This window comes from Bufo gargarizans, chromosome 2 (assembly GCF_014858855.1).
Source record: "Bufo gargarizans isolate SCDJY-AF-19 chromosome 2, ASM1485885v1, whole genome shotgun sequence".
Lineage (NCBI taxonomy): Eukaryota > Metazoa > Chordata > Amphibia > Anura > Bufonidae > Bufo > Bufo gargarizans.
This window is the reverse complement of record NC_058081.1, coordinates 32,680,585-32,708,253: the sequence shown is the minus strand read 5'-3', so window position 1 is coordinate 32,708,253 and position 27,669 is coordinate 32,680,585. Positions and strand designations below refer to the sequence as shown.

At 46.1% G+C, this 27,669-nt stretch overlaps 1 protein-coding gene across 1 annotated transcript in view; it reads right to left on the bottom strand.

Moving 5' to 3' along the window:
* The window catches only part of LOC122927158 (venom factor-like), a 495,227-nt gene that overhangs the window by 265,123 nt on the left and 202,435 nt on the right, over nucleotides 1-27,669 (bottom strand). The window contains exons 16-18 of the mRNA XM_044278755.1: nucleotides 26,638-26,712; nucleotides 21,174-21,282; nucleotides 19,661-19,746 (exon numbers count right to left, since the gene is read on the bottom strand). Coding sequence (XP_044134690.1) covers nucleotides 19,661-19,746; nucleotides 21,174-21,282; nucleotides 26,638-26,712 — 270 coding nt within the window. The remainder of the gene's footprint in view (nucleotides 1-19,660; nucleotides 19,747-21,173; nucleotides 21,283-26,637; nucleotides 26,713-27,669) is intronic.

Sequence of the window (27,669 nt, the reverse complement as noted above, 5' to 3'; positions counted from 1 at the left end):
TCGCTGCTGCGCTCTGCCCGCTCCACTGCAGACGCACAGAAGAACGCCGCCGGCCCGGAGACAAGGGCCGCGGCGCAACACGCTCCACCGCCGACCGCACTCCAGGATCCAGGCCCACACCGGAAGACCGCAGGGCCGCACGCTCCTCTCCACGCCGTGGCCGACACGCCGCCCGCTCCTCAGGTAAGGGCCAACGTCCGGCTCGCTCCCCATCCAGCAAGGCCCCCGGGGGAGACACCGCACCGCCGGAACTCCTCCCACGCTGCGTATGGGACGAGGTGCCGGGGGTAGCCCGGTCCTCTCCCGCTGGTGCCCGGCGCCGACCAGGATTCCTCCCGCTGCGGCGGCGAGGCGCCGGGCTCACAGCCCTCACCGCCCGCAACGAAGGGTCCCTGCTGGGGCTCCTTAAGCGCCGCCGCACCCGTGGGACAATTTCAGGGCTCAGCCTCTCTGGGGGCACAGACCGCCTGGCCCTGGTACGAGCAGCAGGGGCGGCCGGTGTGGGAACCGGACCCGCCAAGACGGCCTGCAAGCTCTGCTGCAGCCAATCGGCCCCATGTCTCTCCGCCGCCGCCCTCACAGCCCCCAACAATGCGTCCAAAGCCTCCATAACGCACAGCGACACCGTAAAAACCTTCCTCCTTCTTCCCCAGCACCGTTTGGTCAACTCCGCCCCCCAGTCCCCTCATATACTGCCCGGGAAAATGCATGACCCAAGGCCCCTCCCCAAGACTTAACCTTAACCCCTAACTGCCTGGACTTCCCCCCAAGTCAAAGAGCACTACGCCCAGGCTGCGCCTAGCTCCGTTTTCTCCCATTATTTTAATGAATGTTTATACAGATGATGAATTAATAAAATACAGGTGATTTGTTGAGAGCCAGTTTAATTAATAGATTATTTGTATTCTTCGGTGCTGTAGGGTGAATGGCAGACTGTGCTCCACAATAGCTGGTGAGCCCCCTTAACGTGTCAATATACAAGAAATAAAAATATATTCGCCTTTCATCGTTGCATTTATCTGTTTGAAAAGCATTTTGTGTAAAAAAAAGTAGGGCCTAATTGCCGTTCAGCGGTGCAGTAAGATATTTTACAGCCCAGTTTGCCGTGCATTACACAATATACAAATATACCGTATTTTTCGCCCCATAAGACGCACCAAAAGGGGGGAAATGGCAGTGCGTCTTATGGGGCGAATGCTGCCATTTTTACTATGCTAACAACACTGATACATCGCTGGCTGCGATGCTGCACAGTGCAGCGATGTATCAGCGGGGAGGGAGGAGGGGCTGGAGGCCGGCAACTGCTGTTGGAATTGCGGCGGGGCCCAGTGCAGCCACTGTACTCTTACACCCGGCCCCGCTGCTCACAGCAGTCTTCATATCTAAACTGTAATCATCCTTAACCTCCTGGTAACATTAGTTAAAGTAGCGCTATCCCGTGCACTAGTACTTCGTATCAAACTCCCATAGCATGCAGGGCGGCCGGCAGCGTAACGTCACTCACTCACGTCACGCGCCTGCTCCTCCCACTTTATTAATGGAGCAGGCGCGTGACGTGAGTGAGTGATGCTATGCTGCCCTGCATGCTACGAGACTTTGATAGTAAGTACTAGTACACGGGATATCGCTACTTTAACTAACGTTACCAAGAGGGTAAGGATGATTACAGTTTAGATATGAAGACTGCTGTGAACGGGCCCTGTGTATTGGGGGATACTGTTATGGGGGGGATCTGTGGATGACACATATATAGCAGTGTTATCCACAGATCCCCCCCCATAATAGTGTCATCCACAGATGCCCCCATAACAGTGTCATCCACAGATCCCCCTCCCCATAACAGTGCCATCCACAGATCCCCCTCCCCATAACAGTGCCATCCATAGATCCCCCTCACCATAAAAGTGTCATCCACAGATCCCCCATAACAGTGCCATCCACAGATCCCCCTCCCCATAACAGTGCCATCCACAGATCCCCCTCCCATAACAGTGCCATCCATAGATCCCCCTCACCATAACAGTGTCATCCACAGATCCCCCATAACAGTGCCATCCACAGATCCCCATAACAGTGTCATCCACAGATCCCCCATAACAGTGTCATCCACAGATCCCCCATAACAGTGTCATCCACAGATCCCCCATAACAGTGTCATCCACAGATTCCCTATAACAGTGTGTCCTCCACAGATCCCCCATAACATTGTCATCCACAGATCCTCCATAACTGTGTAAACCACAGATCCCCCATAACAGTGTGACATCCACAGATCCCCCATAACAGTGTGTCATCCACAAATTCTCCTTAACAGTGTGTCATCCACAGATCCCCCATAACAGTGCCATCCACAGATCCCCATAACAGAGTCATCCACATATCTCCTATAACAGTGTCATCCACAGATCCCCTATAACAGTGTGTCCTCCACAGATCCCCCATAACATTGTCATCTAAAGATCCTCCATAACCGTGTCATCCACAGATTCTCCATAACAGTGCCATCCACAGATCCCCCCATAACAGTGCCATCCACAGATCCCCCATAACAGTTTCATTCACAGATCCCTATAAGAGTGTCATCCACAGATTCCCTCTATAAGGCTCCATTCACACATCCATGTGTGTTTTGCGGATCCGCGGATCCGCAAAGCACGGACAGCGGCAATGTGTTTCGCATTTTGGGGACAGCACATTACCGGCACTAAGAGAATATGCCTGGAATAGGACAAGAATAGGACATGTTCTATTTTTTTCAGGATCAGAATTGCGGACCCGGAAGTGCGGGTTCGCAATTCCGGATTGGGGACACACGTCGTGCGGCCCCATAGAAATGTATGGGTCCGCCTTTCCGTTCCGCAAAATGCGTAATGGAATTGCGGATGTGTGAATGGAGCCTAACAGTGTCATCCACAGATCCCCTATAATAGTGTCATCCACAGACCACCAAGAGTTCAAAACCCACCAAAAGCACACCTTTTGGTTAAAAAAATATTTTTTTCTTATTTTCCTCCTCCAAAATAGGGCGAAAAATATTCGCCTTTCATCGTTAGATTTATCTGTTGAAAAGCCTTTTGTGTAAAAAAAGAAAAAAAAAATTGGGCCTAATTGCCGCTCAGCGGTGCAGTGATATAATTTAGAGCCTAGTTTGCCGTGTATTACTGGCGAAAAAAAACATTTGATCTAACATCAGAGGCCTAAATGTTTCTGGCGCAGGCAGAGGTCGCAGCAGAGTAAGGGGGCGTGACAGCAGGGGTCACTTTGAGAGTCCTGAGCTCCCAGTGTCAGCTAGCGGTCGTGTCGTGACCAGCAACCCATCGGTTCTTGAATGGTTGATCTTTGACTTCGTTGCAAATTACATAGACACCCCCAGTCAAGAGTCAGTGGGTACGTAAGACACAATCCTTAGTTGGCAAGGCCTGGGAGCAGACCTTGTGCCAGTGGCGTACTGCCAAAATAGGCAGACCACGCCATTGCTATGGGGCCAGTGGCACAGAAGGCCCCGCCCCCTATGTCTCTGCACAGAAAGTTTATTCATACAGGCATTGAGGCGGCCTGTGCCCCGCCCACTTGTGTTCTCCCTCCCTGATGCTGAGTGTGCACATAGCCACCAATCATATTTTCCCCCAGCAGATAAGTCACCTTTGGGGGGGGGGATATGATTGGTGGCTATGTGCACACTCAGCATTAGCAGCACAGAGTAAGGGCTCGTTCACTCGACCGTTGGTGTCCCGTCACTGTATTGCGGACTGCATTTGCAGATCCGCAATACACGGGCACCGTTCCGTTGTCATTCCGCATCACAGATGCGGACCCATTCATTTCAATGGGTCCTACAATCCGGAGATGCGGAACGGAAGCACGGAATGGAACACTACGGAAGCACTACGGAGAGCTTTCTGGGGTTCCGTTCCGTGCCGCTTCACCGCAAAAAGATAGAACATGCTCTATCTTTTTCCGGAACGGAGGGATCGTGGACCCATTCAAGTGAAGGGGTCGGCAATCCCCATGCGCCTGCCCCACGGAAGGCAATTTTTCGGTTCACAGCACGGGCACGGGACACCAACGGTCGTGTGAACGAGCCCTTAAAGGGGTTATCCAATCCCTATAATGCCCCCATACCAACCCCTCCCGTCACGCAGATTAAAACATTCAGCGACATGGGGGGCAGCCAATAGCAGGCCGCGATGGGAACCAGCCTCCCTAGCGTCGTGGGTGATGCTAGGGAGGCTCATTTCCGACGCGGCCTGCTATTGGCTGCACACCCCCCCCCCCCACTGGGTGTAAGTATTATCTGTATGTGGCTCCCGGCATTTTGGGGGGCATAATAGGGATTAGATAGCCCCTTTAACACTTAGGATACCGGAGGTTTTTTCGTTTTGACATTTTCTTCCCGTTTCCTTGAGCCATAACTTTTTTTAATTTTTCCGTTCACATAGATGTATGAGGGCTTATTTTTTTGCGGGAGAAGTCGTACTTTAATGCGGCAAAACTGACCTGTGCCCTTCATTCTCTGGGTCAGTACGATTACAATAATACCACATATGTATAGGTTGTTTATGTCTAAATAGTGTAAAAATAAATTAAAACTTTGCAAAAAATTTTTTTTACTTTTTTACATCACCATATTCTGACCCCCATAACTTTTTTTTTATAGTTATGATCCCTGCCATGCTACTTCTTTTGACTTGGACTTTTAAAGATGCAGAACCATGTCATCTTCATGACTTGGACTTTTTAAAGAATATTTTAAATCTAGCTTGGGCTACTTTCACACTAGCGTGGATCCGGCAGGGTTCAGCAAAAACGCTTCCGTTACTGATAATACAAATATCTGCATCAATTATGAACGGATCCGGTTGTATTATCTTTAACATAGCCAAGACGGATCCGTCATGAACTCCATTGAAAGTCAATGGGGGACGATCCATTTTCTATTGTGGCAGAGATTCCGTTTTTCCCAGGACGGAAAGCAAACTACATGTAGGGAACACAACTAAACGGAACTGAATGAATTTTGGAGCATTCTGTTCTGTTCAGTTTGGTTTTGTTCCCATTGACAATTAATGGGAACAAAACGGAAGCATTTTTTCCGGTGTTCAGCCCCTATGACGGATCTCATACCGGAAAACTTTAACGCTAGTGTGAATGTAGCCTTATCTATAATATTTGATTTCTGTTTTATTTCACAGAACAAATCCTTATTGGGAAATACGTATACATTTTTATTAATGATAGAAAACAGAGGGTGGTTATTAGTGGTACACACTCAGATTGGGTCACTGTCACTAGTGGGGTACCTCAGGGGTCAGTATTGGGCCCTATTCTCTTCAATATATTTATTAATGATCTGGTAGAAGGCTTGCACAGTGTTGAGGAAGGGTTGAGGCGTATGCATATATACCCATGCATGCATGCAGACAAGTGCATGCATGTATGGTATATATGCATACAGTGACCACCATATCATGGGATGATGTGCGCAGATGTGCCCAACATCTGTGCACGTCTGCCCATGGTGGCCCACAGGGGCTCATGGTGGACACTGTGGGAAATATGTGCCTCCTTTATAGGTCCCTTGCTCCCCTTAGTGTATATATATATATATATATATATATAGCTGTGCCCCCTTTAGACGGTGCCCCCTGTAGCTGTGTCCCTTCTATGATATATATAATCATCTGTGCCTCCTGTAGCTGTGTCCCCTCTATGATATAGATAATCATCTGTGCCCCCTTTAGCTGTGCCCCCTTCAATGATTTATATATATAATCATCTGTGCCCCCTTTATCTGTGCCCCCTTCTATGATTTTATATATATATATATATATATATATAATCATCTGTGTCTTATAAGTATTACATTTCCTCCCCCTCCCTATACCTGAAACCAGGTGCATCGGTGTGAATGTGCCCCAAGCATTCGCACAGATGCAATCTGGTTGATTGCATCAGAATGACCGAACTAAGGTCCGGTCATCCTGATAACTACAAAGGACTCGGATTCAACAGAATCGGAGCCCTTTGGTGTAATTACCCCAGCGCTGCTGGAGATAATTATGCATGATAGAAGGAAGGGAGAAGCCTCCCCTCCTTCTATTATGCGCATTCCGGCAGCGAAATTAACATCTCACTGGCCGGAATGCAGAGTGCTACAGGCGGGAGATCAAAGGCTTCTCCCGCCTGTTGGCATGTAGCACGGCCCCGACGCGCTCGTCCAGGAGACGCACGGGCCCGCGCAGTGATGTCATCTCACTGCGCCGGCCCACGTGTCTCCAATGGTGGCGGTGCGGCAGTGCGGGCCACCGGGGATAAATATCCGATGGACCCTGCACTAAGGAAGAAGAGCCGTGCCGCCCCCCACATAAGGAGACGACCCCTGGAGGAACGAGCAAACCCCTGGACGAACGAGCAACCATATATTAAGTATCACCCCCTTTATTATCCCCTATCCCACCAACGATATTAACCATTATACCCCTGATCCCTACCACTATATTAACCCTCATATCCCTGATCCCCTACCGCAATCCCACCAACAATTTCTCCCCTTGTTAACCCTATAACCCCTGGTACCATACCCCTACTCCCTTGTTTGCTGTGCCCCTGATTAACCTTTCCCTGATACTGTGCACCCTGGTCCCTGATTAACCCTTGCCTTGTTTGTGCCCCTGATACTGTGACTGTGTACCCTGGTCCCTGATTATCTTTTGTTTGTACCCCTGATTCTGTGCCTCTGATTTACCCTTGCCCCTGATTTACCCTGGCCACTGATTTACCCTGGCCACTGATTTACCCTTGCCCTGATTACCCTTCCATTGATATCTCTGATCACCTCCCACGGTACCTTTTGTGTTTGTGGTCTGCTTACACCCCTGATAATAAATATCTTGCTTACTAGTAACTATCTGTGTAACGAGTAGTCATTGGCGATAGTTAGTTCAGTAAGGCGCATGCAGTTAGTTTAGTGAGTAACGTAAGGTATAGTGAAGGTATTGTTTTTATATAAAGGTATAAATAGGCGGAGTCATCAACAGACGGCTCCTCCTATTTATGAATATTAATTATCGATATTTGCATAAATATTGGTGATTAATATTCCCCCTTTACACACAGTAAAGTATCAATTTTCGGAGATGACATTAAACTGTGTAAAGTAATTAACACTGATGAGGACAGTATACTGTATATATACTACAGAGGACAGTATACTACTACAGAGGGATCTGGATAGATTGGAGGCTTGGGCAGATAAGTGGCAGATGAGGTTTAACACTGAGAAATGTAAAGTTATGCACATGGGAAGGAATAATGCAAGTCACCCGTACATACTAAATGGTAAAACACTCGGTAACACTGACATGGAAAAGGATCTAGGAATTTTAATAAACAGCAAACTAAGCTGCAAAAACCAGTGTCAGGCAGCTGCTGCCAAGGCCAATAAGATAATGGGTTGCATCAGAAGGGGCATAGATGCCCGTGATAAGAACATAGTCCTACCACTTTACAAATCACTGGTCAGACCACACATGGAGTACTGTGTACAGTTCTGGGCTCCTGTAAACAAGGCAGACATAGCAGAGCTGGAGAAGGTCCAGAGGAGGGCAACTAAAGTAATAACTGGAATGGGGCAACTACAGTACCCTGAAAGATTATCAAAATTAGGGTTATTCACTTTAGAATAAAGACGACTGAGGGGAGATCTAATTACTATGTATAAATATATCAGGGGTCAGTACAGAGATCTCTCCCATCATCTATTTATCCCCAGGACTGTGACTGTGACGAGGGGACATCCTCTGCGTCTGGAGGAAAGAAGGTTTGTACACAAACATAGAAGAGGATTCTTTAGGGTAAGAGCAGTGAGACTATGGAGCTCTCTGCCTGAGGAGGTGGTGATGGTAAGTACAATAAAGGAATTCAAGAGGGGCCTGGATGTATTTCTGGAGTGTAATAATATTACAGGCTATAGCTACTAGAGAGGGGTCGCTGATCCAGGGAGTTATTCTGATTGCCTAATTGGAGTCGGGAAGGAATTTTGTATTCCCCTAAAGTGGGGAAAATTGGCTTCTACATCACAGGTTTTTTTTTTTTTTGCCTTCCTCTGGATCAACTTGCAGGATAACAGGCCGAACTGGATGGACAGATGTCTTTTTTCGGCCTTATGTACTATGTTACTATGTTACTAATTACTGCAACAAAGTTGGTTAATAAAAAAATAAAAAAAAGATTTATCCCTAACGGTTTCAGTAGGTCCTGTATACATTTCTTTATTTGCAAATGGGGGTGTGGCATGGGAGGAGTCAGGACAGGAGGTGGGATGGGCCAGATGTGGGTAGTGGGTGGGGTTAAGGGGCTTTATTCAGATTCTTGCTATGGGGCCCAGTGATTTCTATCTACGCCCCTGCCCTGTGCCATCACCTGTCATCAACCTGCCTCTGTCCTTTTCTGTTTCCTCACCGCGAGAAGTATTATATGCTGTAGGCTCAGCTCCACTTTTCAGCGAGGGAGAGCTACTAGAGGACAGTCAGCAGCTACTGCCCAGCCAAGATGTGGAGGAGACATCCACCACTTCCTCCACTATGAGGGCAAGTAGTGATGAGAGTGGCGTGGGAGCTGGTGTTGAGAGCGGTCAGGCTCCTGACACAGAGACGGTTGAGCAGGACATCAGTGACGTGCAGACAGTACTCGATGATGATGATGTAGCTGATCGCACTTGGGAGCCGGGTGACGAAGGTGCTTCATCATCATCGGGAGAAGAGAGAGGCAGCTCGCCCGTGAGCCAGCAAGTCGCTAGCGTGGCCGGGAGTCAGCAGGGTGGCAGCAGTGGGAGGTCAGGAGCCAAACGTGCCCGAGGTAGACCACCCACTTCTCGGGAGCCACCTGCCCGGGAAGTAGCGGTGTAGGGGCTCAAGGAGGCAGCGGCGATAGCAGTCAGTCATTGCATAGTGTTGGGGATAAAATCACCTACTCGGCGGTGTGGCAGGTTTTTTAAGCCGCCGGAGGAGGTGAACGTGGCCATATGTAGAATCTGTGGGCAGAGGATGAAGCGTGGCCAGGGTGCCAATGTTGGCACTACGGCCCTGCGTTAACATATGCAGCGCTGCCATTAAGGCTACGTCTACACAACGACATTTGTCGCACAACATTTTGTTGCAACAAATGTCGTCGTGTAGACGTAGCCTAAGTAGCCTGGGGGAACCGTGGCTCCGATGTGGTGGTCCAGCCTGCCGCAGCAACCGCTGCATCACCCACTGGCACGCACCTGGCTTCTGGCAGTCAAGGCTCCACCACCTCAACCTTATGGAGCTATCTGTCCTTCCCATCTGCTGGTCCTGATGCTCCTGCTCTTCCTACTCCTCGTCACGCATTCCGTCAGCAATTGATCACCAAAGTGATTGTCAAGAGACAACAGTATGTGTGCACTCATCCAACGGTGCAGAAGCTGAAAGTGTTCCTGTCCAAGTTGCTGGTGCTGCAGTCCCTCCCTTTCCAAGTGGTGGACACTGCACTTTTCAGAGAGCCATCATTTCTTTGCCACAAAGGCAGTACCAGCATAGTGTTGAGCGCGAATATTCGAATTGCGAATATTTTTCTCGAATATCACGATTTCGAGATTTCGCGAATATTTAGAATATAGTGCTATATATTCGCGAAATCGAATATTCTTTTTTTTTTTTTTTTTTTTTTTTTTTTTAATGGTCCATTCAGGGCCCGTTGCCGTGCTCATGGAGCGTCCCCATCACCATGGGGACGCTCCATATACTAGAATGTACTGTCGGATTAGAGAATTACGTTGAAATCACCATGCGATTTTTTCGTGTTATATTAATCGCATCGCAATTTCAGCTTCGCACTGCTATATTCCATACATGTGTATTTTACGAAATTTCGTACTATTGCTCTAACTTCGTCTTTTAGAATATTACGAATATTCTAAAAGACGAAGTTAGAGCAATATTACGAAATTTCGTAAAATACACATATATATTGTAATTTAGCTAATATACTGCTATATTAACTTTTTTTAACAGTGTACATATTTTACAAAGCTTAAGTTCAGAAGAGGGAAAAAAAATGAAAGAAAAAAAAAATGATTATAGCACTATATTAGCTAAATTACAATATATATATGTATTTTACGAAATTTCGTAATATTGCTCTAACTTCGTCTTTTAGAATATTCGTAATATTCTAAAAGACGAAGTTAGAGCAATAGTACGAAATTTCGTAAAATACCATTGCCTTATACTAATATACTAGAAAAAAATCGCAACACGCGATTAAAATAATCGCATATTATTCGCGAAAATTGAAATAATTACGAATATTCGATTTCGACGAATATAACACGAATATTCACTCGAATATTCGCGATATATCGCGAAATCGAATATGGCACCTCTCGCTCATCACTATACCAGCACTGCACACGTATGTAGAACAGAAGGTGGGCCAGTCCTTGAGCCTGTCAGGATCTGCCAAAGTGCACGCCAGCTGTAACTATGGTCAGGGACAGTACATGTCCTTTACGGCCCACTGGGTGAATGTGGTTCCTGCACAGCCACACCAGCAACTTGGCCAGGTGACGCCACTTCTGCCTCCTCGTTGCCATGCTGTTGGTCCAGCGACAATGTCCGCCTCTGTCTCCTTATCCTCCACCGTGTCCACTGCAGGGACAATACACAGTTCCCCTCCCGCATACCACATGTGCAGGGCATGGCGGTGTCAAGCTGTTCTGCACCTTGTTTGCCTGGGCAAACGGAGTCACACAGGGGAGGAACTGCTCCATGTCCTTCAGCAAGAAATAGAATCCTTGCTTTCGCTGCGACAACTGAAAATCGGAACCATGGTGACCGACAACGGGAAGAACATTGTGTCTGCACTGCATCAAGGAGGGCTGAGGCATGTGCCCTGTATGGCACATGTGTTCAATCTGGTTGTCAAGCGGTTCCTGAAGTTTTCCACCCATCTGCAAGACATCCTAAAAATGGGCAGGAAACTTTGCATGCACTTCAGCCACTCGTACACCTCAAAGCACACACTCCTTGAGCTGCAGCTGCAGAACGGCATCCCCCAACACAGGCTGATATGCGATGTTTCCACCCGTTGGAATTCCACCCTCCATATGTTGGACCGACTACAGTATACGAACAGAGAAAGGCCATCAATGATTTCCTGATGATCCAAGTTGACAGGAGTACTCCCCTGTGTAACTTCGATGTCAGCCCGTAGCAGCTCATGCATGACACCTGCTGTTTGCTCAGGCCCTTTGAGTAGGCCACGTTATTTGTCAGTCGCCAGGACTACAGGATGAAAGATGTAATTCCACTCCTTCATGTCCTGGAACAGATGCTGGTAAATCTAACTGGTTAGGGGACTGTAGAAGTGGCGCCTAGATCTCACGGCCACATGAGCCCTGTGGGGGCTGAACTGGAGGAGGAGGAAGACATTGGAGCACAAAATGGGTGGTTTTGCTACACAGGTGACAGAAGAAGAGGACCAGAAAGAGCAGGAGCAGCCAGAGGAGCTATAGTGCAATGAGGCAGAGGAACCAGACACACCGTGGCAGTATGCAGTGGTGATGGAGGCAGGGAGTCCCTGCGAGTCACTCGCGCAAATGGCCCGCTGCATGCTCACTTGCTTGTGTAGTGACAGCCAAATTGTCACCATTCGGCAGAGGGATGACTTCTGGCTCTCCACCTTGTTGGACCCTCGCTACTGGTCCAAAATGGGGGCCATTTTTACACCCGCTGAGAGGGAGGACAAAATGAACTACTATAGAGACATCCTATGTAGTCAGTCAACTGCTGCCTATCTGCACCATCGTCCATCCTCTCGCAGGTGTGACCGGGGGGCCCCTCTGTGCTCACGTTTCACTGCCATGGCTGCTGGAGAGGAGTGGGGTGGCAGGAGCAGTACCAGCTCCATCATCAGCAACCTGAGTCTAGAGTCGCTGATGAGCAGATTTCTTCACCCATATAGTGAAGAAACTACTCACCAGCATCTAGACCTGGAGCAGAACCTGAACCAGCAGGTGGTGGCTTACTTGGAGTGCACCCTGCCAGCTGACCTTGAAGATTCTCTGGACTACTGGGCAGCCAAACTGGATTTGTGGCGGCAACTGGCCGAGTTTGCTCTACCCGGCCAGTAGTGTGGCATAAGAGTGGGTGTTTAGTGCGGCGGGGGCCATAGTTACCCCAAGAAGAAATCGCCTGTCCACCAAAAATGTGGAGAGACTGACTGACCTTTGTCAAGATGAATCAGGCATGGATCAGCCAGGATTTCCACACACCAATTCCTGATTCATCAGACTAGTTGATCCATGGTGCTACACCAACACTTTGACAAAAGAGACTGGTTTCTTCTGTCTACCTGCCTCAGCTACTATTCTGATGCTGCCACCCGCCTGATGCCACACATCTGATGCCAAGTGCTCCTTCTTTCACACACCATCTTCAGCGGGTACTGGTATTGCCACCCATCTCCACACTAATGCCACTATGTGGTCTCCTGTTGCTGCTCCTAGCTCTACTCTATGTCACCTTGCCACTCTGTGGCCTCCTGATGCAGCCGCCACCTCCACACTATGTCACCTTGCCACTATGTGGCCTCCTGATGCTGCCATTACCTCCACACTATGTCACCTTGCCACTCTGTGGCCTCCTGATGCTGCCACTACCTCCACACTATGTCACCTTGCCACTCTGTGGTCTCCTCATGCTGCTGCCACCTCCACATTATGTCACTATGCCACTCTTTTGTCTCCTCATTCTGTCAACACCTCCACACTATGTCACCTTGCCACTCTGTAGCCTCCTAATGCTGCTGTCACCTCCACACTATATAACCTTGCCACTCTGTGACCTCCTGATGCTCCCGCCACCTTACAGACTCTGTGATTGGGCCACTCTGGTTTCTTCTGGCTACCTGCCTCAGCTACTATTCTGATGTTGCCACCCGCCTGAGGCCACACATCTGATGCCAAGTGCTCCTTCTCTCACACACCATCTTCAGTGGGTACTGGTATTGCCACCCACCTCCACACTATTGCCACTGTAGTCTCCTGTTGCTGCTCCTAGCTCCACACTATGTCACCTTACCACTATGTGGCCTCCTGATGCTGCCACTACCGCCACACTATGTCACCTTGCCACTCTGTGGTCTCCTCATGCTGCTGCCACCTCCACACTCTGTCATTGTGCCACTCTGTGGCCTCCTGATACTGCTGCCGCCTCCACACTATGTCACCTTGCCACTCTGTGGCCTCCTGATGCTGCCACCATCCACAGACTCTGTGATTGGGCCACCCTGTGGTCTTCTCATGCTACTGCCACCTCCACACTATGTCACCTTGCCACTCTGTGGCCTCCTGATGCTGCTGCCACCTCCACACTCTGTCTTTGGGCCACTCTGTGGTCTCCTCAAGCTGCTTTTACCTCACCACTATGTCATAGGGCCACTTTGTGGACTTCTCATGCTGTTCCCACCCTCCCCACTTCATGACTGGGCCACTGTTTAGCTTTTTTGGCTTGGCTGACATCATCATTTATTTGACTTTTCCTCTGATTTGTCAGAAGGACAATAAAATTAAACGCACAACGGATCCTGTCTGTGTAGCAGCTGTAAGGCCCGTATGGTCCCATCAGAATTGGCTTGTGATTTGGTAGCCAAGAGGAGTGGGTACAAAACACAGAAGGCTTGCAAACAGTCCGTTCATGTGTCATCTTTGTTTTGGATCCACTCCTGTTCCATTTGGTATTAGCAATACTGATGGATTACTGACCAAATGCTGACCGAGTGAGGACGGATGCTCCACAGACAGGATCCGTTTTTTGTGGGTTATTGTTCTGATGGATCAGAGGAAGGGCAAAATAATCAGTGACGTCAACACAAACTTACTGCTGACACCCTCTCCACTCTGTCAGGGGGCTCTACTTGTATAAGTGTTTAATAGAACAGGTTCTGTAGACATCTACGTGGAATCAGCTGACTTAGGGTGTAACAGGAGTGCGCTTCTTCTTGGTGCTAATATTGACCTGTAAAGCCAAATTCATACGTGAGTTATTTGGTCAGTTTTGGCCCTGTGACTGCCCAAATAAGTGAATTGTGCAGTGAATCTAAGTGCGACGCCTGTCATCTGCATGTCATACTGACTCACAGTATTATTTTACTAACAAAGTAGACTCCCTATGCGTGTTACTGCAAGGCACAGTGTTCTACACCACTATAAAGGCTCTCTGCAGCTAGGAAATAGCAGTTTTTTTAAACGTAATTCGCCGAAGGGCCCGCAAATAAATTCGTATCGAAGCAAATTTTTCCAAAGAAATTTGGTAAAATTTTCTTATCTCTAGTCACTGTGTACATACATTACTTATCCTGTACTGATCCTGAGTTACATCCTGTATTATACTTCAGAGCTGCACTCATTATTCTGCTGGTGCAGTCACTGTGTACATACATTACATTACTTATCCTGTACTGAGCCTGAGTTACATCCTGTATTATACTCCAGAGCTGTACTCACTATTCTGCTGGTGAAGTTACCGTGTACAGACATTACGTTACTTATCCTGTACTGATCCTGAGTTACATCCTGTATTATACTCCAGAGCTGCACTCACTATTCTGCTGGTGCAGTCACTGTGTACATACATTACATTACTTATCCTGTACTGATCCTGAGTTACATCCTGTATTATACTCCAGAGCTGTACTCACTATTCTGCTGGTGAAGTTACCGTGTACATACATTACTTATCCTGTACTGATCCTGAGTTACATCCTGTATTATACTCCAGAGCTGTACTCACTATTCTGCTGGTGAAGTTACCGTGTACAGACATTACATTACTTATCCTGAGTTACATCCTGTATTATACTCCAGAGCTGCACTCACTATTCTGCTGGTGGAGTTATTGTATACAGACATTACATTACTTATCCTGCACTGGTTCTGAGTTACAATCCTGTATTATACTCCAGGGAAGAGATGAACAAATCAGTTGAGATTTAAATTGGGTCCAGTTTGCATAATTTTTCAGAGAGTTCGGTTCAAACCCAAATAGATTCGGGCCGAGCCAAGTTGCTCAAATTGCCCTGAAAGTTGGAATATAACCCTCTATAGCCTCCTAGGAATTTTTAGAAAACCTTGTTATCTCTTTTCGTTTATTTTTTATGATTTTTTCCCCTTCCAACATTCCCTCTCCCCAAGCTCTGGCACGCACGCAATGACAGCAATAAATGATGTGTGAGTGACCCTGACATACATACCTATGGGTAAGCATTTGTTGGATGGTGTTAACATACAGCTATTTTAAAAACACACCGCACCATCATGTCTCATGCTTTATCATATGCCAAAGCTTCCAAAAATTGTCCCTTATCGGGGGCAAATGATATTTAAACACACGCGGTGCTATGAGTAGTGTTGAGCAAAGCGTAGAATTCAGTCCAAACTTTAGGAAAACTTTGATTCGCAGCTAATCAGATTTTTATCGCACTTCATGGTAACGAATCAGGTTTTACTAAAGTGGCGGAAAGTAAGAGGCCCAGGAACGCGAGATCACCCATAATGCCGTGCAGCCAGCCAATCCACAGATAGCCATCCCCTGTGATGTCACAGCCCTATAAAAGCCTCATCCCGATAAGTCTCCGGCATATCACTGTGAGCTGAGCATAGGGAGAGACATGGCAAGGGAGAGTGCAGAGAGGCTGCAGGGAGAGTGCAGAGAGGCTGCAGGGAGAGTGCAGAGAGGCTGCAGGGAGAGTGCAGAGAGACTGCAGGGAGAGTGCAGACAGACTGCAGGGAGAGTGCAGAGAGACTGCAGGGAGAGTGCAGAGAGACTGCAGGGAGACTGCAGAGAGACTGCAGGGAGAGTGCAGACAGACTGCAGGGAGAGTGCAGAGAGACTGCAGGGAGAGTGCAGAGAGACTGCAGGGAGAGTGCAGTCAGACTGCAGGGAGAGTGCAGTCAGACTGCAGGGAGAGTGCAGAGAGACTGCAGGGAGAGTGCAGAGAGACTGCAGGGAGAGTGCAGTCAGACTGCAGGGAGAGTGCAGAGAGACTGCAGGGAGACTGCAGAGAGACTGCAGGGAGAGTGTATGGCTGTGTGCATCATGTTCTAGCGCACCGTTATTCAGAGTTAATCTGTTATTTTAGTGATACAGTTAGTGTGCATCAGAATTAAAGGCAGGTGTAATATATCGCTGTGTGCATCATGTTGTAGTGCACCGACATTCACAGTAAATCCATTATTTTAATGATATAGTTAGTGTGCCTCAGTATTAAAGGAGTATTGCCATCTCAGACAATGGGGGCATATCACTAGGATATGCCCCCATTGTGTGATAGGTGCAGGTTCCACCTCTGGGACCTGCACCTATCTCGCAAACTGGGCCGGCAAAGTGAAGGAGGGCGCACCGCACATGTGCGGCCACCCTCCATTGATTTCTATGGGGCCGCCGAGAATAGCCAAGCCAACTCGGCTATTTCCATTGGCCCCATAGAAATGAATGGGAGCGCACCACACTTGCGCGGCCAACGCTTCCATTCACTTTAATGGTCTCATACAAATGAATGGAGGACTGCCACACATGCGCGGTGTGCCCTCCTTCACTTTGCCGGCTCAATTTATGAGATAGGAGCAGTGCGGGTCCAAGAGGTGGGGGGGGACAGAAAAGGATTGTTATATGAAGTGGTTGCAAAAAGTGTCACGACCCATGGTCTTGGTCGTGACTCTGGATCCGCATGCAGTTGCCTGCTGTTTGGTTTTGTTATCAACCACATGGTGAGGGCTGCTGGTATGTTGCCTCGCGTGAGGTTGCCGCTGGCAACATGTTTGGTACTTGGCAGTATAGCAGCCTGAGCTGTTGCTAGGCAGCGTACTGTCAAGTGCATGCGGTTACACCTGGTTGGGTGTGTGTGTATGTATGCACTTGGGAGCCGCATGCAGTTGCCCGCGGTCTGGGTGTTTTGTCAACCGCAGCTTGGGGCACTTAGTTGTATGCCTCAAGTGCGGTTGCCACGGACAACAGATATGCATGCGGTTGTCTTTGGCAACGTGTAGTTTGGTGTATGCACTTTGTTTGTTGTGCACGAGGTTATGTTTGTATGCACGGTGACACCTCCCTTCACTTGTGGTTGTCCGCGGCAACTTCTGGTGTTGTGTGCATGTGGTGGCAGTGTCTCGGCCTGTTGGCTGTTCCTCAAGACATGGTTGCCACGCATGCCGTTGCCGGCGGTAACAGGTGATTGTGTTTGTGTGCATTTCCCTTTAAGTGGCTGTCTTCCCTTCCCTGGTGTGAGAATGGTTAATTCCCTTCTGTGTGTGAACACTGGGTGTGTCTGAGTATGGGTGTGACTACTTTGGGCTATAAAGCCTCAGTTGAGACCTGATGTCTGAGGGGTACTCCAGCCTTGTTTGTAAGCTGGAGGCAACCTCCTGGTTTCTTATACAATCTGCCAGTGAGGGCCACCCTTGTGGTCATAAAACCTATGTTAGACATTATTATTTATTTTATGTTATATGTCTAGTGGTGTCTCTATCGTTATTGCAGCGTATGGTCCTGGGTTCCTGTCTGATGTGTGGTGTGTGCTGTGTCCTTCTAGGTTGTTGTGGACTGCAGCATTTGTGCACGGGTTCCAGGCTGGGTGTATGTGGCAGGTAGGTGTGATACTAGTTTCAACTACCTGCCATTGCCATATGTCTGTATATGTTTCCCTTCTCCTTTATAGCTTGGCCAGTGAGACTCCTGTTGCTCCGTGTCTAGCAGGAACAGGTCATCTTACCCTGCTCCTAGTCCAGGGCCACCCTGAGGGCTAGCAGGAATTACAGGTTCCAGTGTATGAGCCCTCCCACCATCAGGGTCGGCTCATACGGCTAGGAGACAGGGTCAGAATTAGGGATGTGATAGGAGGTGACTGGCTCCCTGATTCCTGTCCTGGCCCAACAGCTATCTCCCATATAGACATCGCACGGCTGAGGGTTTCCACCACTCTCAGCCGTGACAAAAAGACAACCTTGATTCATGGTTTTCAAATGTTTTAATAAATAAAAGTCTAGAAAGTGTGGAGTGCATTTGTATACAGCCCCCCTGAGTCAGTACGCTTGCTGCAAATACAGCTGCAAGTCTTTTGTGGTACTTCTCCTCAAGAAGCTGGTGGTCAGAAATGGTCAGAAGCTGAGCACACTATGGTGCTTTTTCTCAGTCATGGATCTCCCTATTTTTTAGCCTCTGGGCCAATCAGGACAAGCCCTTCCCCCCACTTCCTCTGATTGTCATGTGATCTAATTAGTATAGAATCGATTTGTTCATCCTTAAAGGAAACCTGTCTTCACCTTTATGCTGCCCATACTAACGGCAGAATAAAGTAGAGACAGGTGAGATGATGTCAGCGGTCTGTCATTTATAAGTTAAAAATAAGTGGTTACAGAGAACCAACATCACAATCATTGCAGACTGGGCCTGGAAAAGAGTCACGGCCTCCTGAGAAGAGTCCCGGACACCTGAGAAGAGTCCCGGCCACCTGAGAAGAGTCCTGGTTATTCATAATCTCCTGCTCTCCTTGCCCACCTGCTGATGACTGACAGTCTTCTACCTAGTTTTCTCTCTTTCTCTCTAGGAGAGAACTGCCAATCATCAGCAGATGGGTGAGGGTGCAGGAGATTATGGATAACCAGGACTCTTCTCAGGTAGATCTGACTCTTCTCCAGGCCTGGGCTGCAATGGTTATGATGCTGGTTCTCGGCAACCCCTTACTTTTAGCTCATGAGTGACCCACCGCTGAGATCAGCATTTCTGTCACTTATTTATGCTGCCCTCAGTGAGGTCACCATAAAGTTGATGACAGGTCAGGTTCACTTTAATTTGTTTTGAACTCATGAAACTGCAGTTTCCATTGTTTGGACTACAGTATTTATCCCGAGAAGCTAAATCTTTTTCCATGTTACCAGAGACGTAACTATAATTCACCACCTAGTGTAAGCAAATCAAAAGACCTTCGTAAGTAGCAAGAATTATTGGCAAGTATAGTAGTACAATATATCAGAAAACCCACAATATAGCAAAAATCCACTATATTGTTTTTTCCACCAATAGGTACAATGTTCTTGCACCTGATTGGACCGCCTAACCTCTGGACCCCATAGCAAGTGTAATGGCTGCTATGGCTATGGTTACGCCCATGCATGTTAGGGGGGTTCACATCAGCCTTTCAGTTTCTGTTTTAGCAATCTGTTGAAATGTGTTTAAAACGGAAAATAACGGTATTGCTAAAAGGGAAAGCAAAAAGGAACACTTTAAAGGCATTCCGGTTTGATCCGTCCTCATAGAGTGCAATAGAAAAAAAATGGACGAATAGTCCTTTTTTCCTGTCCAAAAGTCAGTTTTCTTTCTATTTTAGCAATTCCTTTATTTTCTGTTTTAATCACATTTGAACGGATTGCTAAAACGGAAATTAAAACGCTGATGTGAAACCCCCCCCCCCCTTACTAATGCCTCCAGGAATACCTACCCTGTTACATATTTACAAACCTTCTCCTATGTCACCTACGGAAATATTTTAAAAAAAATAGGACCCTGGACCGTGTAAAAGGCCGGCCTTAATAAATGGTCCCCATAGCGTACACTCTTCATGAGGACAAGAAGAAACAGCTTACCTTTACTGTCCGATAGACTCACAGCCAAAACCTCCCATGTGGTGGTAGAATCTTTTAAGATAATGGGTATAGTCTTAGTGGAGATCCTGTTAAAAAAAAAAGTTATAGAAATTTATAGTGTAAACCCCAACATATCTGACAATACTGGGCAGGGTGATCAATAATAGTGATGGACGAACATCGGCCGGGGCGGTTCGCGAACGCAATCAAATGTATGCTAGCAGCAAGTATGCGGCGGGCCCCATTCACTATAGGAGAACCCGGAAAACCTTCAGCTCATATTTGCAGCCACCAAATACTTAGTAGAAGTGCACAAATAGTCCCACAACATGGACAGTGACATACCAGAGGGGGATCAATGGCAAAAATTCCAACAAAAAATATGTGTCTTAATCAGGGGACATTTTTATGACATTTTCTTAAAGAGAAATTCTCTGAAATGTGCCCTGCTGGAGCCTAAATTTTAGGCCACAGGAGTACGGACCTTAAAAATTAGGCATTCACCGAGGTACATTATGCGGTTACTGAATAACAATTTTACTGTAGCCCACTTTTTTTTTCACTTTTTTGGGGGGCAACTGGTAAATCACACCAGTAGAAATGATTTGTTCCAATAGTGTTTTTCACTCTGTGTAGATGCGCTAACGCAGCAAAACCGCAAACAAATGCTGCACTACCTAAATGCACTATATAGAAAGTATATTATTGGCATATAACACCCCTGCTTCAATCAGTTTTTTGGGGGGCAACTGGTATATCACACCAGTATAAATGATTTGTTCCGATAGCGTTTGTCCCTCTGTGTGGCTGCAGTATCGCAGCAGAACCGCACACAACTGCTGCACAATACAAATACATTATAATATAATTTCTATGTTAGAAAGTATATTATTAGTATATCTCACCCCTCTGTGTATCACACCTATCAATAGCACACCTATACCAGTCCTTAAAAGGACTTTTGTGGCCCTATTAGCTAGCGTTTGGTGTCCCTAACAGCCTGTCCCTGCTCCACACAGCAACCTCTCCCTACACTGGCAAAACACTGAATGTAAAATGGCGGCCAGATCAGGTTTATTTATAAGGTAGGGGGTATGTCCATGTGCTGAAACGTCTCTATTGGCTGTCCTGTACCACCTGATGGATGTGTCATGGGTCAAAGTTCTTCACAATGTAAAAGAATATGGCACCAGCGGACATCGCCATATGTTTGCCAGTTCGGTGAACCGCGAACATGCAAACTTTGCCGCGAAACGACCGCCGGGCAAACCGCATGGCCATCTCTAATCAATAATACTGATAACAATCATGAAATATCCTAATGGGTGATTTTGCATTAAACAATGCCATTTTCTGATGTCACATTTCCTTTAAATGAGACTTAGGTGCAGCACCAGGCACTGTTCACGGACAAAATTGGCCTAATTTCTGGATGATAGAAAAGTAGAAGTTCTTTCCGCTACACTAGTCTCATACAATGCATTTAATAAGTTGACCGTAGACTTAAACTCACCCTTTGGCATCTGGTGCTTCATTCATTTCTTCTATCCTCCAAAGCAAACTTTCTGGGAATTTTGTTCTGGTTATTATTTCATCATCAATAAATGTTTCATCTTCATAATCTGATTTAAAAAAAAAAAATCAATCCGTAAAAATTAAACCTGGTAACAGAGTATGTATAGTTTAGAGAAATTATAAAGCTTAATTCGACCCGACCCAACCAATTTAAGATGTATCCGAATCGGAATTTTGGGAAATTTTGGAAAGAGTGAGAGAGAAAAATAAATACATAAAAAAAAAAGCAAAAAACATGAGAGAGGGAAAAAAATGAGTCCTGGGAGAGAGTCTCATACACAAATTTGCAGGTGAATTTGAGCAATTTTCGATTTGGGTAGAATCGATTTGGACCTGAATCGGATTGGTAGACAGAAATGGCCGAATTTTGAACAATTCACTTCTATAATAGAGTTCAAATTTGACATGAAGCCGGAGGATCTTCAGTGTTACCAGATACCTGTCCTAGCTGAAATGGACCTTGTAGCTCAGGAAATCCAAGACCCTCCTCCTGCATTTTCACCAAAGTTGCTCCACTTTCCCTGACAATTGGTATATAACTCCTTCTAGTCTTTTAGGACTTATAAGCAAAACATATTATTTTTTTGTTATTTTTTATGAATTGTTGCATTTTCTCTCCCTTCCCTCCTCCCTAAGCTCTTGAATGCAATGACAGCAATAGCAAATAATGAGTGACACTGACATATGTAGCTTTGTGGAAACGCATGTTTGACGGCGTTAACAAATAGCCTGATAAAAAACACTGCAATGTCACGCGTCATGCTTTTCTTTATATTCCAAAGCTTCCAAAAAATGTCCTTTATTGAGGGGCAGATGGAGTTTAACCGTTTTAGCCCATGTGGTCTTTTTCATATTTTATTTTTTATGTTTTTCACTACCTACCTTTCTGGGACCATAACATTTTTATTTTTCTGTTCACATAGACGCATGAGGGCTCGTTGTTTGCACTTTCTAATTCCACCATTTAAAGGGCTTGTCTCACTTCAGCAAATAGCATTTATTATGTAGAGAAAGTTAATTGAAGGGACTTACTAATGTATTGCTATTATCTATATTGCTTCCTTTGACGGTGGATTCATTTTTCCATCACATTATACACTGCTCGTTTCCATGGTTATGACCACCCTGCAATTTTTCAGTGTGTTGATAGTGCTTGCTACTATAGAAAAAAAGCACTAGCCAATGTGAGCTCCCGCAGTCCCAGCCACCTGAGAGGCCGGTGCTTTTTTGTATTTTTTATTGTTTATATATTTTTATTTTCATTTTGGGGAAAAGGGGGTGATTAGAATTTTATTTTTTTTTACACTTTTTTATAGTTCCTATAGGGAATTATCAAAATCAATCAGATTGGTTCTCTCATACGCTCCAATGCATTGGAGTGTATGAGAAATACATTGTATTCCTATGAAGCCCTGCCAGAGAAATGCCCAATTACGAATGATAGCTAAATTGAATCTGATTTATATGGAGGGAAAATGGGGCAATTGCTGAGTGTTAGCAGCAGAATGTATGACATTGCTGTGCTGGTAATAAGCCTATAAAACACTTGCCAGTGGCTGTATGAAACACAAGACTGAGTGACTAGTTCTTGCCTCTCTGTGCTTTCCCTTATAAAACCTTAATCAACCTAATTATGACATTATACTTCCTCAGTCCTCTATATTGCTAGCTTGTGTCTGTAATCGCTTTTTGGCAGACACAGCCACAACACAGGCCTTCAGATAACTATCTGCACACAGAATAGTATGTATGGTGTTCTGGGCAAAATGACATGCCAGAATCCTGCCCCCTGATTGGCTGACAGGCTGTCTGTTAGCCTCTGAGCCAATCAAGGAAAGCCACTTCCCTCAGTGACGTTTTTTTGTGATTCATCCAAAGCGAACTGCAAAAACGTGTGATTCATTTTGCAGTAGAATTTTTATGAAAATCCTAACCCTAAGGCCTCGTGCACACGACCGTATTATTTCACGGTCCGCAAAAGGGGGTTCCGTTGGTCCGTGATCCGTGACCGTTTTTTCGTCCGTGGGTCTTCCTTGATTTTCGGAGGATCCACGGACATGAAAAAAAAGTCATTTTGGTGTCCGCCTGGCCGTGCGGAGCCAAACGGATCCATCCTTAATTACAATGCAAGTCAATGGGGACGGATCCGTTTGACGTTGACACAATATGGTGCAATTTCAAACGGATCTGTCCCCCATTGACTTTCAATGTAAAGTCAGGAGTTAATATACCATAGGATCGGAGTTTTCTCCAATCTGATGGTATATTTTAACTTGAAGCGTCCCCATCACCATGGGAACGCCTCTATGTTAGAATATACTGTCGGATATGAGTTAGATCGTGAAACTCATATCCGACAGTATATTCTAACACAGAGGCGTTCCCATAGTGATGGGGACGCTTCTAGTTAGAATATACTACGACATGTGCACATGACTGCCCCCTGCTGCCTGGCAGCACCCGATCTCTTACAGGGGGCTGTGATCCGCACAATTAACCCCTCACGTGCTGCACCTGAAGGGGTTAATTGTGCGTATCATAGCCCCCTGTAAGAGATCAGGGGCTGCCAGGCAGCAGGGGGAAGACCCCCCCTCCCTCCCCAGTTTGAATATCATTGGTGGCCAGTGTGCGGCCCCCACCGTCGCCCCCCCCCCCCTCCCTCCCTCTATTGTATTATCATTGGTGGCCAGTGTGCGGCTTCCCCCGGCCCCCCCTCCCTCCCTCTATTGTAATATCATTGGTGGCCAGTGTGCGGCCTCCGTCGGCCCCCCCTCCTTCCCTTTATTGTATTATCATTGGTGGCCAGTGTGCGGCCTCCCCCCCCTCGATCATTGGTGGCAGCGGAGAGTTCCGATCGGAGTCCCAGTATAATCGCTGGGGCTCCGATCGGTAACCATGGCAACCAGGACGCTACTGCAGGCCTGGTTGCCATGGTTACTTAGCAATATTACAATATTAGAAGCATCATACTTACCTGCTGCGCTGTCTGTGACCGGCCGGGAGCTCCTCCTACTGGTAAGTGACAGGTCTGTGCAGCGCACTGGCCACCAATGATAATACAATAGAGGGAGGGAGGGGGGCGGGGGGGTGCACTGGCCACCAATGAAATTAAAACTGGGGAGGGAGGGGGGGTCTGCCCACTGCTGCCTGGCAGCCCCTGATCTCTTACAGGGGGCTATGATACGCACAATTAACCCCTTCAGGTGCAGCACCTGAGGGGTTAATTGTGCGGATCACAGCCCCCTGTAAGAGATCGGGTGCTGCCAGGCAGCAGGGGGCAGTCATGTACACAGTTCGTAGTATATTCTAACTTGAAGCTTTCCCATCACTATGGGAACGCCTCTGTGTTAGAATATACTGTCGGAAATGAGTTTTCACAAAGTGAAAACTCATCTCTGAAAAAGCTTTTATGCAGACGGGTCTTCGGATCCGTCTGTATGAAATTAACCTACGGCCACGGATCAAGGACGCGGATGCCAATCTTGTGTGCATCCGTGTTCTTTCACGGACCCATTCACTTGAATGGGTCCGTGAACCGTTGTCCGTCAAAAAAATAGGACAGGTCATATTTTTTTGACGGACAGGAAACACGGATCACGGATGCGGCTGCAAAACGGTGCATTTTCCGATTTTTCTTGTACTAATATACAAGAAACCGTGACAGAGATCAGGAAATTTATAATCTAATGGATGCATTAGGAGGTATTTTACATTTACTATTACTTAGCCAAACGTCCCAGTTCTTTAGAAAAGCAGTTTTCGAGCTCCTAGAGGATGCCCATAGACCTTCATATAAGCAGTTGTTATCTAGAGTTCTAAAAATTCTATTAATATTAGGAAGGTTACCAGATTTCCAACAGGCAGCAATTTTCAAACGAGTAGCAAATATTAAATGGCTGGCAATAAATCTAAAGTGGAAAGGAAGGTCTATAAGACCTACAGAGAGCAGAGCCATCTTAGATGAGGGTCTAATAGGATAACATGCTAGAGATAATATAAACTCGAAAATTGAGTCCCATAAACACTTAACTGTAAGACAGTCCCACCACATGTGTAAATATGTGCCAGGAGCTTGGCCACATCGCCAACACTCTGGAGATATTTCAGGGAAAATCCTATTTAAGTATACAGGGGTTCTGTACCATCTATATAATATTTTCCTTGCCCCTTCTAAATGATCAGAGCATTTAGAGAGTTTAGATACAGAGGTAAAAGCTTCATTCCAATCTGAGTCCGTGAGATCAGAACCCAACTCAGAATTCCACAGATCCAGGGTATGTTGTAAGGGGTTTGTGTTTGATTCTTTCAATAGTTGGTAGCCTTTAGTGATACCTTTATCCAAGCTATGGGACATGTGTATCCAATCCATCAGTGAGTGGTTGTGTGAGATAAAATAGAAAATTCTTGGGGATTGTAGTAAGTGTCTTATTCTTAGATATTTATAGAAATCTGAGTTAGGGATGTTGAACTCTTTGTGTAAATGTGCAAATTCAACAAAAACATCATCTTTCCTCAATTGTCCGACATCAGTAATACCTGAGGTTATCCAATTATTAATCCGTAGGTCTGGGATGGCTAATTCACAGATTTCCAAAGGTAATGAGGAGACTGAAGTGGTAATTAGCTTTTCTATTCTAGCAATGGAATACCAGATGGTATGTATTGCATTTAGAGTTAATAATGAAGATTTATTTTTGATACCAAAGACCGCTGTAGTGGAAAGGCGTATACTTATATCATGAGATCCCATTATATTTTTTCAAGTGAAACCCATTTTTTTGAGATGTCATTTTTAATCAGGTATCTCAATTGGTCAAGTATAGAAGAGGCATAATAATGTTTAATAGAAGGGACATTAAGGCCACCTGTTTTGAGTGATTTATTAAGGATAAGTCCTTTCACTCTGGGTTTAAATTCCCCCCAGATGTGTCGGTTAATTAAGGCTTGAAGTTTTGCTATATAACCAGTGGGAATAGCAATTGGAATATTCCGAAACATGTAAATAATTTTGGGTAGGATGACCATTTTAATTGCAGCTATTCTTCCTAACCATGAAAGCGAGTCCATTCTTAGATTATTTAAAGAGTCACTGATTTTATTATATAGAGGCCAGAAGTTGACCTTGAATAAATTGCTAGTAGGGAAGGCAAGTTGGATGCCTAGATATGTCAGTGATCCATCAGCCCAGGGAAATTTGTATGAGTTGGAAAATAAACGCTCCCCAGGGGCCATTGGCTTTTTGAGCATACTGTCCACACAACATTTCTTCTCAGTCCCTATATATTGTGATGCTGGAAATATGTAGCAGATCATTGTAGGCTTTGTAACTGCTCTACAAAATATAGAAGCATGCATGGGAACATGGGATATGGACAAGTGACTATTTGATGTCCCAGTTTTACCTCTTTTGTTCCGTTCTTGAATCACCAGGCCTGAGGAACGTCTCCTACGCTTCAGATTTGGTTGACATAACGATTCTATGGAAGAAATCAACATCAAATAATTTTCATTATAACTAGTGTCAAATTTTCCAGCTCCCCCCCCATTTATGACCAAGAAGTCCATCTAATGTACCTTATTTTTTTTTTTTATTACAGAAAGTCTGTTAGTCAGTACTTTGTTAAGATTCTACAGTCGTGGCCAAAAGTTTTGAGAATGACACAAATATTAGTTTTCACAAAGTTTGCTGCTAAACTGCTTTTAGATCTTTGTTTCAGTTGTTTCTGTTGATGTAGTGAAATATAATTACACGCACTTCATACGTTTCAAAGGCTTTTATCGACAATTACATGACATTTATGAAAAGAGTCAGTATTTGCAGTGTTGGCCCTTCTTTTTCAGGACCTCTGCAATTCGACTGGGCATGCTCTGAATCAACTTCTGGGCCAATTCCTGACTGATAGCAACCCATTCTTTCATAATCACTTTTCGGAGTTTGTCAGAATTAGTGGGATTTTGTTTGTCCACCCGCCTCTTGAGGATTGACCACAAGTTCTCAATGGGATTAAGATCTGGAGAGTTTCCAGGCCATACACCCAAAATGTCAACGTTTTGGTCCCCGAGCTTCTTAGTTATCACTTTTGCCTTATGGCACGGTGCTCCATCATGCTGGAAAATGCATTGTTCTTCACCAAACTGATGTTGGATTGTTGGAAGAAGTTGCTGTTGGAGGGTGTTTTGGTACCATTCTTTATTCATGGCTGTGTTTTTGGGCAAAATTGTGAGTGAGGCCACTCCCTTGGATGAGAAGCAACCCCACACATGAATGGTCTCAGGATGCTTTACTGTTGGCATGACACAGGACTGATGGTAGCGCTCACCTTTTCTTCTCCGGACAAGCCTTTTTCCAGATGCCCCAAACAATCGGAAAGAGGCTTCATCGGAGAATATGACTTTGCCCCAGTCTTCAGTAGTCCATTCACCATACTTTCTGC